Source organism: Loxodonta africana, chromosome 18, assembly GCF_030014295.1.
Source record: "Loxodonta africana isolate mLoxAfr1 chromosome 18, mLoxAfr1.hap2, whole genome shotgun sequence".
Taxonomy (NCBI): domain Eukaryota; kingdom Metazoa; phylum Chordata; class Mammalia; order Proboscidea; family Elephantidae; genus Loxodonta; species Loxodonta africana.
This window is the reverse complement of record NC_087359.1, coordinates 59,692,831-59,711,272: the sequence shown is the minus strand read 5'-3', so window position 1 is coordinate 59,711,272 and position 18,442 is coordinate 59,692,831. Positions and strand designations below refer to the sequence as shown.

General features: G+C 48.4%; 1 protein-coding gene across 2 annotated transcripts in view; it reads right to left on the bottom strand.

Moving 5' to 3' along the window:
* Positions 1-292: 292 nt before the first annotated feature.
* LOC100654903 (solute carrier family 13 member 2-like) overlaps positions 293-18,442 on the bottom strand; it is a 36,042-nt gene continuing 17,892 nt past the window's right edge. The window contains exons 2-12 of one of the 2 annotated variants that reach the window (XM_023556190.2): positions 7,544-7,673; positions 6,885-7,017; positions 6,570-6,775; positions 5,872-6,052; positions 5,637-5,759; positions 3,766-3,984; positions 3,446-3,534; positions 3,029-3,150; positions 1,734-1,895; positions 1,008-1,145; positions 293-507 (exon numbers count right to left, since the gene is read on the bottom strand). In XM_023556190.2, coding sequence (XP_023411958.1) covers positions 343-507; positions 1,008-1,145; positions 1,734-1,895; positions 3,029-3,150; positions 3,446-3,534; positions 3,766-3,984; positions 5,637-5,759; positions 5,872-6,052; positions 6,570-6,775; positions 6,885-7,017; positions 7,544-7,673 — 1,668 coding nt within the window. In that variant the 3' untranslated portion in view covers positions 293-342. Of the gene's footprint in view, positions 508-1,007; positions 1,146-1,733; positions 1,896-3,028; positions 3,151-3,445; positions 3,535-3,765; positions 3,985-5,636; positions 5,760-5,871; positions 6,053-6,569; positions 6,776-6,884; positions 7,022-7,543; positions 7,674-18,442 lie in introns of both variants that reach the window. The other variant, XM_003416947.3, reaches the window with a different exon arrangement.

Below are 18,442 nucleotides of genomic sequence, written 5' to 3'. Positions count from 1 at the left end.
TTGTCTGTGAACTCACACACATGCATGAGCTGTACACATATGTACTGTCAAGCACACACACCTCAAATCACGTGCACACACAATGCCCCTCTCAGACACGCTCACATCACACACCAACCTCATATACATAAAAAATATATATATACATATATACACACGCTTTTCTCAGACACACAGGATCGCACACACGTACCTTCCTTACAGACACACATCAGATGATGTATATATACAGGGGTCTTTCGGCCTTTGGTCTAGAACGTGGAGTTTGGGGTGTCTCCTCCCAACTCAGAGGAGGGGAAACGGGAGTGCATCTTTCTGAGTTTGGCCAGGCTGTGCCCTGGTCTAGGGATGGGGCGTTGTGAAGTTGGGTTGGCAGTGGGCTGTGATGTTGTCCATGTGGGCCCAAGAGGGGAAGGTGTACAGGTTGAAGATGGGGTAGCCCCAGCTGTTGATGGCCAGCATGATGACCAGCACCCCGATGATGTTGAGCACGAATCCCGTCCGGGCCTGGTGTGAGGAGAGTCAATTTGACTTCACAGGTGCTGAGCTGAGCCGGTGCTCACCCCTCAGGTGTTCTGGGGAGGTCTGGGACCCTCCCACTAGCAAAATTCTCCCTGGGAAGTCCCACTTGGTGCAACTTGTATCATTAGGCAATGCCCCTGTCCCTTGCTTGAATCCCAGTGCTAATAGGAAAAAGGGAGGCTCTTTGTGAGCTTAGAGGGCCCTGGGCCTTGTACTCTCTGAGCCCATCTCCCTGCTTGTGAGTGCTTGACCCCTCCTTATTCCTCACCTCCTTCCCTTCCTCTCACACGGCTGGGGCAGAAAAGAGCCCTAAAGATGTCCCAGCTGAGGGGTCATGTCCCTGTCCCCCCTCCACAGGCCCCCTGATCCAGGGCCCACTATCAACTCTGAGAATCTCAGTGGTTTTAGGCTGCTTTGTGGTCCACCAAGCTGAAGAGATAGAGCAGGAAGGAGTGCTGAGGTCTCCTGCCTTCCCCGCCACTCACCATATCAGACACTTTGAGGCCCCCGAAGGAGAAGGCGATGGCATTGGGCGGGGTGGCCACAGGCAGCATGAAGGCCAGGGAGGAAGCCAGAGTACAGGGCACCATGACATAGAGCGGGTGGAGGCAGATGGCCCGAGCCTGCAGGGGAGAGGTGGGGCAGAGCTGATCCCACCCCTAGTCCAGGGGGGAGGAGTGCCCCCAATTCCTCTGCTCTCCTTTTGGAGGGACCACCCTGTCCACACACTCTGGTCAAGACCCCACCACTTTTGCCAGAAGGTACTATGTGACCTGAGAAGGGCCCCTTGACCTCTCTGGAGGGGATGAGTCTGCAGCCCTGCCCTCTGGGATGTGGTAAGGGGAGGGGACCATAAAACTGATCTCAAAGGGGCTCTGGGAGTGTCATCAAAGGCTGCAGGGATGCACTTGTGGAGGAAGGGGCTAGGGATGCTCCAGGGAGCAATTTCACCTTGTGACCCCAAGAATGACTAGAACAGAGGCAGGGCTGGAAGTGGGTGACCAACAGGATGCCCAAGGGGTGATGTCACCAGGGATAGGGCGAGCCAGCGGCCACTGTACCATGGGGCCTGGGTTAGCTCACAAGCCTGGGGAAGGGTGGACGCTCAGGGGTCCTCCCCCAGAAAGGGATAAGGTACCAAGCAGGCAGAATCCCTGGGTGGGGTAGATGGAGGGCTGCCTGGAGGTGATGTGTCTGCAGGACCAGCTCACCATGGAGGCCAGGATGGGTAGGAAGATCGTGGTGGTGGCCACGTTGCTGGTGCACTCAGTGAAGGTGGCAACCAGGAGGCAGAGGATGAAGGCAATGGCAGGAGGTGGCACATTTTCCAGTGGGGTCAATTGGTTCCCCAACCACGTCGACAGGCCCGAGCGCTGTGTGCAGAGTAGGGTGGTGAATGAGAAGCTGGGCTACCTAGGGTCTCAGAGCCTGTGCAGAGTCAAGGGCAGCTCTGGGGACAAGACAGGGCCCAGGTAGAACTGAAGGCCTCTTCTCCTGTTCTTGGAGAACACTTAGGTGTGGGGAGAAAGGTGAGAGGAGAAGCTCAGAGAGGCAGCCAAAGGGTCTTCTTGGGAAACCTGGGGCTTGGTGGGAGTAAAGACCTGTGATCCTGCTTACTCCTGCCCTCCTGCCCTCTCTTGGGAAGTCCCTGGACAACCTTAGCCCTCTCCCTGCCTCCTCCAACCCAGTGAGCTGGGGCAGAGGGGACCTTGCTCCTGGCAGGCAGGGAGAGTGGGGGAGGGCCCTGGTAGAGGCTGGAAAGAGTCTGACAGGAGGATGTGGGCATCCACAGGGTCAGAAGAACTTTGAGGTCTTCAAGGTGCCCCCTGTCCCCCAGGTCTGTAATGCTGTAATTCTCTTGTACAATGCCACATGACCAGCACAGGGCTTGGCACAGTTGGTACTCAGTGAATGTTTGACGGATGAACTAATCACAGAACCAGGAGCCCAACTCCCACTCCCAGCACCAATACTTAACTCAGGGAAGCCCCCTCCTGCCTATGCAGTGAATGAGCTCATCTGGGACACTGAGGCCCAGGGGTACAACTTAGCTTCAGGGATTTCCCATTTGGAAGGAAGCTCTGGGAAAAGATGCACTGATCCCCGGAGCCTGGCACCCCCTGGTGGCCGCAGCAGGCAGACTGAGTCCAACCAAGGCCAGCAACTTGGTAGCTAAAGCTATTGCAATCTCTGCCTGGCAGCAGGGGTAGGAGAGGACGGCCTGGGGAGGGGATGGATAGAGGTGAGAACAGTCTTCACCCTCTAGAGAAGCTTGCCTTCCCTTTGCCTTGACCTCAATGGAGAGAGGTTTCTATGACTTGGGCCTCTGCCCCCTCCCTCAGACTGGCTCTAATCTAAGTCCCTCCAGCTGCCAGGAATTTTTTGTCCACAAGGGCAGCTCCTAAAAGGTGACCAGGTTTCCCTGCTTGGCATAGAAGTAGAGCCCCTCTGTCTCTTCCACACAGTCTCCTTTGAATAGCCTGGGGAGGGGCTGGAGTTTTCTCACCTCACTGCCCTTGGCCAGAGCAAAGCCACCACCCAGCAAGAACACAACATTCCAGGGCGTCTTCTCATTCACTGTCTTCCAGTTGAGGAGGGCAGGAGGGGCCTTCAGCTTCCCTGGATTTTCTGCTCCCCAAACAGAGGAGGAGGGGTCACCAAGAGAGAATGGGCCTTCCCTCCCCTCAACTTGGGACATCCCTCTGTGGGTCCCTATCAGAGCCTAATGCATTCAGGAGGGGAATCCTCACTTCTGCAATATTCCGGCTTTGCCCCTGAGTCCCTGTGACCTTGGCAAGTCACCCCAACCTCTCTGGGCTCTGTCTACTCCTGCCAAGTGCAGTCAAAGGTACATGACATGCCTGAAGGCTGGGGTTGCCCAGAGGAACTGAAGGCCTTTTCCTGTCCCAGACCAGGTGCTTACCTGGGTCCTGGGTCAGCCCTGGGATCTTGGAGGGCACGATGAACATAACTATGCTGATGAAGATGGCCACTGTCCCATCGGACAACATGCTGTGAGTGGGGTAGGGAGGGCAGGCTTAGTGGCTCAGGGTAACTCAGGGCCACAGGATGGGGGGGTGGCAGAGGGAAGCCCCTCCCACAGACATGGCAACCCCTCCTGGGAAGTTCCCACCTCCCAAGTGTTATGTTCCATTCTGTACTGGGGGCCTGCCCCTCTCCTCCTTCCCCAAATGTATGAAGTACACAGGTGTCATCCCCCCTCCTCTGCCTAGCAACTCTCACCTTTCCCCCTCGGCATTGGGAAAAGCCAGGTTGCCCCAGCCAAGGAAAAAGCCCGGCTCCCGGGTGAACCAGAGTAGCACCAGGGTGACAAAGAGGACGGTGACAGCTTTTTCTGCAAAGGTCATGGGGCCCAGCAGCCTGTGTTCTGTCTGGATGACACGGTAGGCTGCCTGCTCTTGCTCCCGCACCTTTTCACCGATGCCAAAGTTCTTCCGGAAACTGCAGGCAGAGGGGCAGGGACAGCTCATGAGGGCCCTGCACCAGGCAGGAGAGCAAAGGGCTTTTAGTGCCCATTATGTGAAGACTGAGGCTTATGGAGGGCACCTCAGGTCACTATACTAAGGCCCTGGATCCACCCAAGGTCCTGGAAGAATAGAACGCTTTCAGAGGGCCATGGTTGTCATTTAATAGGGCAGGGCTGCAGCAGGGGAGGCTGGTTTCCACCAGCTTGACCCTGCTCCATGTGTCCTATGGACCCGCTTTCCCTCCAAACATTCTCTTCTGCTGAGCCCTCCCTTGCTCAAGGTGAGGAGGGCTTAGTAGCCCAGACCATATGCCTCCTCTTGGGCCTGAGTCACAGTTCTTCTCCCTCAACCACCTTTCAGGAAATCTTTCCCTCTTCCACCTGCTTCTAGGTATCCCCTGCCCAGCATGAGCCCCACCCACATTGTCCTCAGAAGCACAGGGGACTGTGGCCCACTTCCTTGTGCCTCTTACTCGTGTTGACATTGAACTTTTCTCTTCAGTAAATCTCAGCTCCCTTGCTGGACTGTGAGTTCCTCAAGGGCAAAGACCATGCTTCACACATATTTGAGTCTTCCATGGTGCCTCACACTGTGCTGGTCTCTTTGACTACCACCTTGCCTTGTAACAGCCCCCAATCTGAACTCAGTCTCCCCACACATGCCCAAGTGATTTTTCCGAAGTATAGCCATCATGCTTAAAAACTTTCAATGGCTCCCTGTTGCCTGTACAGGAAGGGCAAATAACACAGCACTCACACCACTGCTTCCCTATCCTCTTCTTAAGGCTGACATCATTAATCGATCACAGCACTTGACGGAACTGAGCCCAGAGGGCCTTGCAATGATTTTCAACGCAGAGCTCCAAATAGCTACTAGTTACCCAGGTTTGAAAGTAGGAATAAAACCTATTTGCCTCTGTGCCTTTGTACAAGCTGTTCCTGTTCACCGGAATGCCTTTACCCCATTCTCCACCTGGCTGACTTCTAGTCCTACAAGATTCAGCTCCAGCATCATCTCCTCCAGAGGCTTTCTGGGATCACATTACCCTGGGCTGAGTTAGGACCTCCCTCCTCTGTGCTCTTGTAGTACCTGGGCTTCCCTCTGCCATGCCCCCAGCGTATATCATCACCCATCAGATGGCGTCTTCCAAAGACAGGGACTGTGCCTCCTGCCTCTTACCATTCTCAGTGCCCAGGATAGGGCCAGGCATACAGAAGGTACTCAATAAATGTGTTTGTAACTGAACACACTCAGTGTGTGCTCATTAAACATTATTAAAGGATTGTGGAGCACTGTGGGAAGGGGTCCGGTCCGGGCATCAGGAGACATGGTTTTCAATTCCAGCACTGACAAGTCTAGCTGTGTACCACAGGGCAAATCTCCTTCTCACCCCTGAAGCCTCAGTTTGCTCATGTGCTTAATGGTATACTATTCTCCACTGGGTAATGCCTTGGGTTGCTGGCAACCAAAAGGGGGATACAAGTGCACAGAAGGGCCTTGGGGGAGAATTCTTCCCGCTGGGGTCATGGTTATAAAATTTCCTATAAATGAGTACCCTCTGGACTCTGGAAGCTCCCAGAGGGTAAGAGTGGGGTTGGGTCATCTCCCACCCATTCCATCACTTACTTGAACCCCAGGAAGGCGATCTGCAGCCACACCCAGGCCAGCAGTAGTAGGATGATTGAGGTGGGGAATGCAAAGCCAAACCAGGAGACAAAGTTCACCACGTTGCCATCTTCGGAGAAGAGCCTGAAATGGCATGCAGGCTGCTGTGTGGTATTGCCCAGGCAACAACCTAGTCCCATCTGCCTCCCAGTGAGCATGCCGATGCTCCCTGGTAATCCCTTTCCCCAACACTCACGTGTTGAGCTGGCCTTGCAGCACCAGGTTGGGCCCGGTGCCAGTCAGCGTGGATATCCCCCCGATGCTGGCCGCATAGCACACACACAGGCTCATGCCCTTAGCGAAGTGAAGCTGTTCCTGGCTCTGATGTGCCCGTGATCCAGAAGGAGCAGGTAGGGTGGGGAGGACCTGCCCGTTATCTGGGAGCAAGGGAGAGCTTAGGCAGGGGGCAGGCACATAGCCTCCTGGGACATCTTGTCAGAGAGTGGCCTGAGGTCTGGGCTGGGAGGAGGACAGAAGCTGCCCCCAGGTCTCATGGGCCCAACACTGTCCTGAGTCTCAGGCTGAGATGACCCTCAAGTCCCATCTGGCCCAAACTCCCCTTTGAGAAGCTCAGAGAGATGAATAGAATGATTCAAGCTGCACAGGAAGAATGGAGACTAGACCCCTGGCAGCCCACCCAGACTCCACTGTCTTCTTGCCAGGGAGAAGAACTATCCTGTTTGCCCTGGACCGTGGGCATTCCCAGGATGCAGGACTGTTAAAATCGAGGAAGTCCTGGGCAAACTGGGATGAAATGGTTACCCTACTTCTTGCCTCTCTCTTCCTTTTCTCCCAAGCCTCCAAGCTGACTGCCACTGGAAATGGAAAATGCCCTCAGATCCTCCCCTAGAGCCAAGGGGGTGAGGGGACAGGCTTTGGCTCCATTTTTCTCACCAAGCTTGGTCACTTCCTTGTGGGGACCTGGTTCCTGGAGCTCAAAGGTGGGGTTGTTGTTGCCCTCCTCGACGTCCTTGCCGGTGGGATGGCTGTGCATCTGCTCCAGGACGGCATGTGCGATGGGCACCATCATGGCTGTGGTGGCTGTGTTGCTGATCCACATGGACAGGAAGGCTGTGACCGCCATGAAGCCCAGGATCAGCCTAGGGATGGCCAGACAGACACATTGGCGTTCCGATGTCCCTTCAGGGACGGGATATCCAGGATCTCACCCTGCCCCAGGATCTCCTGCCCTGGAGCGTGGGGACTCACAGGGCAGGCCGCACCCCGATGGTGAGGAGCACACGGAGGGCGATTCGTTTGTGCAGATTCCAGTGCTCCACAGCGACGGCCACCAGCAACCCCCCCAAGAACAGGATGTTGGTGTCCCTCAGGTACTCGATGCAGACCTGGTGGGCAGACACATGTGGACGGGGACAAGCTGAGAGGCAGGAAGACTGTGAGGTCTCCTACTGTGTGTCTGGGCTCCTGGGATGCAGATACAGATGCACAAACAGATGTGGATCCCCAAGTCTTTGGATTATCCGACTTTCAGTATTAGCCAGGTTCTTCTCCTCTAGCCAAACTCCCTCTTTCTCCCATCAGGAATGATTGGGGACCATTTCATTAGAGGAATACAAGCCCTTTAGCTGACTTTCGAGGTTTTTCAGGGATCACCAGGCCCTTCCACTTCCCTGGCCTAAGCCTAATCACTCCCACCTTGAATTAACTTTCAACACCAGCCGTACACTCTTCCTCATGTCTTCTAGCTGACTTCTCCCTCAGTGCCCTCTGATCTTCCAAGCACAAGCAGGGACCGCTCTTCCATGTGCTTTCCTATGATGAGGCTTCCCTGGTCACCAGGATCCTAGGGAAGACCCTCCCCTCCCCCTGCCCCATGAGCCCTTTCTCCTGAGGATGGGGGCGTCTCACCTCAGAGGCATCCAGGATGCCCATCATGGGGAACAGGATGATGGGGAAGAGGGCAGTGACCGCCAGGGGCAGAGCTTCAGTGCACCAGAGGAGGGCCATGAGGATGATGGCATAGCCGCAGTAGGCTTCCTGTGGGTGGGAGGGGAGCAGCAGAGCTGTTGGGGGAGACAGGCCTGCTACCCAGTGTCACTGTCACCTCCTACCCCCCAGAGAAAACAGGCTGTTCGTAACAGTGTGGGGAGAGCTCGTGAAAGCAATAGTCACTGCATCCGAAGACCAAGGTCCCATTTCAAAATGGAAATAAAAATAAAGCAAGTTCTGTTAAGGGTGATGGAAAAATTTGGGAGTGGCAATGGTTGAACAATATGATGAACATAGCTAATGTCACTGAACTGTACATGTGAACATTGGTGAAATGGTCAATGTTTTCTTATCTATATATTTACTAAAATAAAAAGAAAACAAAGCAAGACTGTCACCACCTTGTCTTTGACCTTGAGGTGCCTAGGCATTATAATCCAGCCACACTGGAGGGGGCTGGAGGGTCTGGAGTTGGATATCAGGCACCACTTGGCCTCAGATGAGATAGTGGCTGCTGGAGTAAGGACAGAAGCCTGGGCATTGTGGACTCCTTCCTGGAACCCTGGCCCTCCGTGGCCCTTGTTGCAGCTGTAATAATATTTTTATTTCTAAGACTATTTAACTACTGTCCATTCACTCTACTATGAAGTAAGCTCCGTGACTTAGTTTTGTGGCCTCTGGGTCCTTGAAGCTCAGACCCCAGAAGGCTTCAGAGCAGATATCTTCTGAATGGAAATGGAGAGTTGTGGGGCGGGAGCAGTGGAGTGTCTCCTTCCTAACAATTCTGGCATGGATGCTGCATAGCACAACTCCGGGGGTGCCATTCACATTTATAGCATAAATGAAAGGTTCCCCTTTCCCTGCATTGTGCAGGGATGCATGGTGGTTTTGTGAGTCTTTGGGTGCCAGAGGTCCCCCTTTCCCACATGAGGCACCATGTCCAGAGAGTCCTGATTCAGGCCTAGGAAGGGACCTCTGGCAGGAATGGAGGCCTAGACTGTCAGCCCCAGACACCAGGGGCCCTCCCTTCCCGACAGAGCCTCTCCACAGGGCTAGGGAGGAAGGGCCGGGAAATCATTAGCCGGAAGGTGGCCTTGAGGAGAGGGGGCTCCATACCTAGTCTCCCCAGGGCCTGGGCACCTGCCCACTCTTTGCCAAAGGAAGGGGCCGTGTGCTGGGGTTAGTTGAACAAAGCGACTTTAGGGAGAGCTGGCAGAGGGGGTTTCTCCTCCCTTTCCCCACCCCAACTGCTCTGCCCCTCAATGCCTCACCATCTGGTACCAGCTGGGCTTGCTCTTAGTACCCTGATACTTGGGAAGCGTTCCCTGGGCAGGACTGGGGGTGACCTAAGGCAAGAGGAAGCTGCTGCTTACTAAGCAAGTCTTAAGAGCTTGGTGTTTTCATGTATAGAACTGTTGGAACAGTCATTAAGGTGGGTGTGGTGGTCCCCTTATAGATAAGCTCAGAAAGAGTAAGTGGCCCCTGAGACTATGGCCCCTGGACACCCTGCTAACTCAGAACTAAAGCCACTCCCGAACTCCACCTTTCACCAGACCTATAAAACAAACAATAACATATGTGAGGAACATACTTCTTAGTTCGATCAAGTATATGAGACCAAACAGGCAACAACTGCCCAAAAGCAAAGATGAGAAGGCAGGAAGGGACAGGAAATTTGAACCAATGGAGATGGGGAACTTGTGATGTAATGGGAAAGGGGGAGAATGCTGACACATTATGGGGATTGCAACCAATGTCACAAAACAATTTGCGTATAAATTTTTTAATGAGGAACTAATTTTTACTGTAAATGTTCACCTAAAACACAATTAAAAAAAAAAGAAAGAGGCAGGGCTCAGATGGAGGAACAGTCAGATGCTTCCTGTTGCCCTAACAACAAAGACCCAAAAAAAAACAAGCGAATTGATTAGATATGACAATCTAGGAGACCTGATAATCAAAGACAAAGCTGAGGAGATGGACTGAGTGACAGAGGAAAAGATAGACAGTTCAGAAGCATTGAAAGTGAGGTTGCTGGCACCCTGCTGGCTGGGTCAGCCAGCATATGAGGGCTGAGGTGAGCAGTAGCGTTTGGGATGCGTTTCACCATGTTGGGAGAGTCTGGGTTGCAGAGAGTCTGCACAAGCCTCCAGAGCCAGGTAGAAGCAGAACTGGATCTTCAGAAGTTAAGTGCAAGTGTCTAACCTACTGCACTGGGTCAAAATAATCCCTCCCCCTCTGGAAATTTCACAGTGGAGAAGTGTCTCTTTCTCCTCACTCACTCCCCACCCTATTCTATCAACCCAGAAAGGGAAGACGCAAAAATAAGTCAAAGCTAGAAGACTGAAAAGAGGGAAACAGAGGTGTCAGTATGTAAATGATGCCAACACTAAAACAAAAAAGAGGGAATAAATCGTGTAGTCATAAAAACTTCCATATGGAGTGGAAGTTGAGGCCATATCAAGAAATAAAAATTGGTTTAAACTTAGAAAAATAAAGGTGGATTTTAAGGTAACCACAAAGGAAGCTAACAAATCTACCCATCAAAATGAAAAAGAAGAAAAATACAAAGACTTGGCAAACACAAAATCAACAATAATGAAAAAGATGAAAAGAAAATACATAAAGAAAAATTATTCAGCACAGAAAATTAAGTGGAACAAAGAAACTGTCAACACCATAAAAAAAAAGAAACATAAAAATGACAGCAGTAAGCTCATACCTCTCGATAATTACACTGAATGTAAATGGACTAAATGCATCAATAAAGAGACAGAGAGTGGCAGAATGGATAAAAAAAAAAAACACTCTCCGTCGATACACTGCCTACAAAAGACCCACAGACCCACCTTAGACCCAAAGACACAAACAAACTAAAACTCAAGGATGCAAAAAATATATCAAGCAAACAACAACCTAAGCAGAGCAGGAGTGGCAGTAATAATCTATGGCAAAATAGACTTGAAAGCTAAATCCACCACAAAAGATAAGGAAGGACACTATATAATGATTAAAGGGCCAATACACCAGGAGGACATAACCGTAATAAATATATATGCACCCAATGACAGGGCTTCCAAATAAAACAAACTCTAAGAGCACTGAAAAACAGAAATAGACAACTCCACAATAATAGTAGGAGACTTCAACACACCACTTTCAATGGAGGACAGACCATCTAGAAATAAACTCAATAAAGACACAGATGATCTAAACCCCACAATCAATCAACCTGACCTCATAGGTGTATACAGAACACTCCACTCAACAGCAGCCAAGTATACATATACATGCACATGGAACAATCTCCGGAATAGACCACATTTTAGACCACAAAGCAAGTCTTAACAGAATCCAAAACACTGAAATATTACAAAGCATCTTTTCTGATCATAAAGCCATAAAAGTAGAAATCAATAACAGAAACAGCAAGGAAAAAAAATCAGATACATGGAAACTGAACAACACTTTGCTGAAAAACTACTGGCTTACAGAAGAAATCAAGGATGGAATAAAGAAATTCATAGAATCAAATGAGAATGAAAATCCATCTTACCAGAACCTCTGGAACACAACAAAAGCAGTGGTTAGAGGTCAATTTATGGCAAAAAATGCACACATCCAAAAAGAAGAAAGAGCCAAAATCAAAACATTAACCCTACAATTCAAACAAATAGAAAGAGGGCAGCAAGAGAAAGCCTCGGGTACCAGAAGAAAGGAAATAATAAAAATTAGAGCAGAAATAAACGAAATAGAGAATAGAAAAACAATTGAAAGAGTCAACAAGACCAAAAGTTTGTTCTTTAAAAAGACCAACAAAATTGATAAGCTGCTGGCCAAACTGACAAAAGAAAAACAGGAGAGGAAGCAAATAACCTGAATAAGAAATGAGATGGGCGATACCACAACAGATCCAACTGAAATAAAAGAGTTCATAACAGAATACTACGAAAAATTGTACTCCAACAAATTTGAAAACCTAGAGGAGATGGACAAATTTCTAGAAACACACTATCTACCTAAACTAACACAAAGTGAGGTAGAAAAACTAAATAACCCTATAAGAAAATAAGAGATTTAAGAGGTCGTAAAAAAAACTCTCAATAGAAAAAAGCCCTGGCCCTGATGGCTTCACTGAAGAATTCTATGTAACTTTCAGAGAAGAGTTAACACAAGTACTACCAAAGGTATTTCAACTCATAGAAAAGGATGGAATACTACTGAACTCATTCTATGAAGCCAGCATAATGCTGATTCCAGAGCCAGGCAGAGACACCACAAAAAAAGAAAATTACAGACCAATATCCTTCATGAACATAGACACAAAAACCCTCAACAAAATTCTAGCCAACTGAATTCAACAGCATATAAAAAAAAAATTTACCATGACCAACTGGGATTCATACCAGGTATGCAGGGGTGGTTTAACATTAGAAAAACAATCAATGTAATCCATCATATAAATAAAACAAAACAACCACATGATCTTATCAATTGATGCAGAAAAGGCATTTGACAAAGTCCAACACCGATTCATGAAAAAAAAGTCTCAGCAAAATAGTAATAGAAGGGAAATTCCTCAGCATAATAAAGGGCATTTATACAAAGGCAACAGCCGACGTTTTCCTAAATGGAGAGAGCCTGAAAGCATACCCCTCGAGAACAGGAACCAGACAAGGATGCCCTTTATCACCACTCTTATTCAATATTGTGCTGGAGGTCCTACTCAAAGCAATAAGGTAAGAAAAAGAAATAAAGCATATCCAAACTGGTAAGAAAGAAGTAAATGTATCCCTATTCCCAGATGATATGATCTTATACACAGAAAACCCCAAAGAATCCACAAGAAGACTACTGGAACTAATAGAAAATTTCAGCAAAGTATCAGAATACAAGATATACAAAATTCAGTTGGATTCCTCCACATCAACAAAGAGAACTTTAAAAAGGAAATCACCAAATCAATGCATTACAATATTCCCCTAGAAGTTAAACTACTTAGGAATAAACCTAAACAGAGACATAAAAGACCTATAGAAAGAAAACTACAAGACGCTACTGCAAAAAACCAAAACAGACCTACATAAGTGGAAAAACACACCAGGCTTATGGAAAGGAAAACTCAACACTGTGGAAATGTCAGTTCTACCCAAAGCGATCTACAGATATAATGCAATCCTGATCCAAATTCCAACAGTGTTTTTCAATGAGAGAGAGAAAAAAATCACTAACTTCATATGGAAAGGGAACAGGTCCCAGATAAGTAAAGCATTACTGAAGAAGAACAAAGTGGGAGGCCTCACATTATCTGATTTTAGAACCTATTGTACTGCTACAGTCATCAGGGTGTACCGTACAACAACAGACACATAGACCAATGGAACAGAACCCAGACGTAAATCCATTCATCTATGAGCAGCTCATATTTGGCAAAGTCCCAAAGTCTGTTAAATGGGGAAAAGACAGTACTTGTAACAAATGGTGCTGGCATAACTGGATATTCATCTGCAAAAAGATGAAACAAGACCCACATCTCGCACCATGTACAAAAACTAACTCCAAATGGATCAAAGACTTAAATATAAAACCTAAAATGATAAAGATCATGGAAGAAAAAATAGGGACAATGCTAGGAGCCTTAATACATGGCATAAATAGTAAACAAACCATAAGTAACAATACACAAATACCAGAAGAGAAACTAGATAACTGGTAGCTCCTAAAAATCAAACACTTACGTTTATAAAAAGATTTCACCAAAAGAGTAAAAACAGAACCTACAGACTGGGAAAAAAATTTGGCTACAACATATCAGAAAAGGGTCTAATCTCTAAAACCTACAAAATACCGCAACACTCCAACAACAAAAAGACAAAAAACAGATTGAAAAATGGGCAAAGGATATGAACAGACACTGCACCAAAGAAGACATTCAGGTGGCTAACAGCCACATGAGGAAATGCTCACGATCATTAGCCATTAAAACCCATTACAGAAATGCAAATGAAAACTACAATGAGATATCATTTCACCCCAACGAGGCTGGCACTAATCCAAAAAACACAAAATAATGAATGTTGAAGAGGTCATGGAGAGACTGGAACACTTACGCACTAGTGGTGGAAATGTAAAATGGTACAACCACTTTGGAAAACGATTTGGCGCTTCCTTAAAAAGCTAGAAATAGAAGTACCATAAGCTCCAGCAATCCCATTCCTAGAAATGCATCCTAGATAAATAAGAGCTGTCACAGGAATAGACATATGCACACCCATGTTCATTGCAGCACACTTCACAATACCAAAAAGATGAAAACAACTTAGGTGCCCACCAACAGATGAACGGATAAACAAATTATGGTACATACACACAATGGAATATATGCAATATTAAGGAACAATGATGGATCTGCAAAACGTCTCACAACATGAATGAATCGGGAGGGTATTACACTGAGTGAAATTAGTCACTCACGAAAGGACAAATATTGTATAAGACTACTATCATAGGAACCCATGAAAAGGTTTAAACACAGAAGAAAGCATTTTATGATGGTTTTAGAGGGTGGGGACAGAGGAGAAGGGGAATTCATTAACTAGATAGTAGACAAAGATCACCTTTTGTGAAGGGAAGGACAACACATAATACAGAGGAAGTCAGCACAACTGGACCAAAGCAAATGCAAAGAAGTTTTCTGAACACATCCAAAGACTTTGAGAGACAGAGTAGCTGGGGCTGAGGACTGGGGACCATAGTTTTGGGGGACATGAAGGTCAATTGGCGTAACAAATTTTATTAAGAAAATGTTCCGCTCCTCACTTTGGTGAATGGTGTCCGGGGTCTTAAAAGCTTGCAAGCGGCCATCTAAGATGCATCAGTTGGTCCCGTCATGAATTGAATTGTGTCCCCCCAAAATATGTGTCAACTTGGTTAGGCCATGATTCCTAGTATTCTGTGGTCGTCCTCCATGTTTTTAACTGTAATTTCACGTTAAAGAGGTTTAGGGTGGGATTGTAACACCCTTGCCAGGTCACATCCCTGATCCAATGTAAAGGGAGTTTCTCTGGGGTGTGGCCTGCACCACCTTTTGTCTCTCAAGAGATAAAAAGGAAAGGGAAGCAAGCAGAGAGGGGGGAGCCTCATACTACCCAGAACACCGGGAGCAGAGAGCATCATTTAGACCCAGGGTTCTTGATCAGAGAAGCTCCTAGTCCAGGGGAAGATTGACAAGAAAGACCTTCTTCCAGAGCCAACAGAGAGAGAAAGCCTTCCCCTGGAGCTGATGCCCTGAATTTGGACTTCTAGCCTACTAGACTGTTAGAAAATAAATTTCTCTTTGTTAAAGCCATCCACTTGTGGTATTTGTTACAGTAGCACTAGATGACGAAGACAGGTCCCAACCCACTTGGAGCAAGGGAGAATGAAGAACACCAAAGACACAAGGAAAATGTTAGCCCAAGAGACTGAAGGATCAAATGAACCAGAGACTCCACCAGCCTGAGACCAGAAGAACTAGATGGTGCCTGGCTACCCCCAATGACTGCCCTGACAGGGAACACAACAGAGTCTCGGATACAGCAGGAGAAAAGCGTGGAGCAGAGCTCAAATTCTAGTGCAAAGACCAGACAGTGGTCTGACAGAGACTGGAGGAACCCCCGAAATTATGGCCCCCAGACACTCTGTTAACCTAGAATTGAAAACATTCCTGAAGCCTACTCTTCAGACAAAGATTAAACAGGACTATAAAATAAAAAATAATATACATGAGGGGTGTGCTTCTTAGTTCAATCAGATACACAAGACCAAATGGACGGCTCCAGTCCAGAGGCAGGATGAGAAGGCGGGAAGGGACAGGAACTGGTTGAATGGACACAGGGGAACTCCAGGTGGAAAGAAGGAGTGTGCTGTCACATTGTGGGGATTGCAACTAATGTCACAAAACAATACGTGTATAAATTTTGTATGAGAAATTAACTTGAGCTGTAAACTTTCACCTAAAGCATAGCAAAAAAAAAAAAAAAATGCATATATGAAAAAAAAAAGAAAGAATAAGTGGCTTGCTCAAGGCACAGAATTAGGGAGTGGCAGGGCCAGGATGTGAACCCAGGCAAAGTGGCTGTATTGCACCATTGCGAGGGCAACCCCAGAGCATTCACTGTGTCATCTACAGACATGGCGCCCTTGGAGCGTTGTGGTATGCAGCCTGCACTGTAGCACACAGCCTGCCGTAAAGCCAAGTCTGTCTGATGGCAGGCTCACTTTCTTTCCTCTAAACCTCCACCACTTGTCCCCACCCTGGACTTGAACTCACTGGTCCCAGTGGTGGGGCCACCATCCCCCTTTTTTTCCTCACAGGAGGCTGTTTCTGCTGATGCTGGCGTTTATCCTCACCGGCTTCCTCACCTGCAATGACGGGTCACCAGTTACTAATCCTCCCCACCCCTCCTCTCGGGCTGAGGGCAGCCAGCCCCCCTGGACCCTGGCATCCCCCGCCCCACCCACCCAGAACTCTCTGGACTGAGTCAGGGAGGTGAGTGGGATGGTTGTCACTCTGCCGATTCAAGAAGAAACCTCTGCTAATAACTGTAGCAGAGGTGCCCCGGGTGACTCCTCCTACAGATGTTGGGCTGAGTGGTTTTTTTTTTTTAAATCACAGTTGCTCTGTGAGGTAACAACTATTGTCCCCATTTCACAGATGAAGAAACAAAGGCACAAATAAATTAAGTAAATATCTCAAAGTTGCACAAATAGTAAGTGGAGAAGCTACGCCATCTGGTTCCTGAGTCTCAGCTTTTTACCTTTGCCCTGAGCCCAATCTCTTTTGCTAACTAACCCCAGTCTCCACATTTAACCCTTCTCTGCCCTACCGACCTCGCATCTGAGGGATGATCTCTAGTCTTGGGAGTTCCTGGATGATGCAAACGGCTAAGCGCTCAGCTGCTAACCAAGAAGTGCTGTTCTGGTCCACCCAGAGGTGCCTTGGAAGAAAGGCCTGGCTGGCAAGCTACTTCTGAAAAATCAGCCATTGAAAATTCTGTGGAGCACAGTTTTGCTCTGACACACATGGGGTCACCATGAGTCAAAATCGACCTGACAGCAACTGTTTTTTTTCTTAAATCAGATTACGCAGATCAGGTGTTGCAGGTATCTCAAAATATATCTCAAAATATTGTTTACATCCATCAACATTTTGAAATTATGGTTATTATGCCACCGCCTGATTTTATTAATAAAAAAGTGTGTATATTTTGAATTGCTTTTTTTTTCTTCATGTTTTGATAACTGTATTTTAAAATAAGTGATTTCCTTTGTAATCCTATGCCTGTTGTTTTGTGCATTTAAAAGCAGTATTCTGAGAGGGGCCCACAAGGCTGCCAAAGGCAATCCCAAAAATGGATTAGAACCCCTGCTTTAAGGCAAAGGGAAGGAAAATATCTAGTGGCAACTACTGAGGCTTCCCTGAAGCACCTTGGGGATCTTCTAGACCTCCAGGCTCACACTCACTGTGGAATTAGTGTCTGGGTGGGAGCGGGAGTCTCTCCAAGCCCCAACAACACCGATGTGAGCCAGGTGGAGAATTGACAGTGGCCAGGCGTCAGCTGAGTGGGCACCGTGCACACATTGTCACGCTCATGTCATCCTCATCCACCACCCATCTGTCAGGTTGTTGTACTGTGGTGACTTTCATGTGGCTGTGATGCTGGAAGCTATGTCGCTGGCATTTCACATACAAGCAGGCTCACCCATGGTGGACGGGTTTCAGTGTCACTTCCAGACTAAGACAGACTAGAAAGAAAAGCCCAGGGATCTACTGCAGAAAATTGGCCAAAGAAAATCCTGTGTATCACAGCAGAATATTGTTCAGTATAGCGCTGGAAGATGGGCCCCCAGGTTAGAAGGCAGTCAAAATACAGAGTGGCCAAAACAATGGACTCGAGCATACCAGCGATTGTGAAGATGGTGCAAGGCTGGGCAAAGTTTCTTTCTGTTGTCTGTGTCGTTGCCATGATTCAGAGTCACCTCGACAGCAGTAGGCAACAGCTCATCCTCACGACCTCACCATGCGGCAGCGACTCTCATTATCCCCATTGGGAGGTGAGGAAACTGAGTCTCGAGGAGGTCTAGAAGCACTGCCTAGTTGCCATTTGTCGGTTGACGCTTAGAGGGCCTGGGTTTGAGGTTGGGAAGCTAGCTGTTTTCTGAGGGGTCAGGAGCCAGGCCCTCTGCCACCTTCTGAGGGCAGAGCACTGGGGATCCTTACTCCTGGGCCTCACAGAGTGTCTGATTCCAAGGTAGTATCCCCAGTGCGACAAGTGGAGACTTGGAAATTCATGCTGCGTGGCTGAATCCAGTCCAGGAGGAAACAGGCTCAGACCTGTCCTCCTAGGGGACCCTAGTACCCTCTGCCTTGTAGCCCTGTGTTTTGGGGACTTAGGCCAGCCAAGCAGGTTTACACCCTGGCCACTGGCAGCTACCCGGAGTGCCATTCATGTATGGAGTGTGCAAGGCACAGCTTGCCTACACTACTGTTTGTGGTGGCCCCTCTTGGGGCTCAGAAACCAGCAGGAAAGAATTTTCTTCTGGCAGGTGATGCTTTTCTTCCTTTTCTGCCACTACCCACTTCCCCAGGCCAGTAGGACAGTTGATCCCTATCTCTGTTCCTGCCTGTAGCGTGGGCTCTTCTCTCTGTACTGGTTTATGGGCCCCTGATATTGGGAGCCAAGTTTCTTTTGTCTCCATGTCTCTAGACCCTGGTAGAGAGCTGGCACCCAGGCTGGTCCTGTGAATAAGGCTCTGGTGGCTCCCCTCTCCCAGGA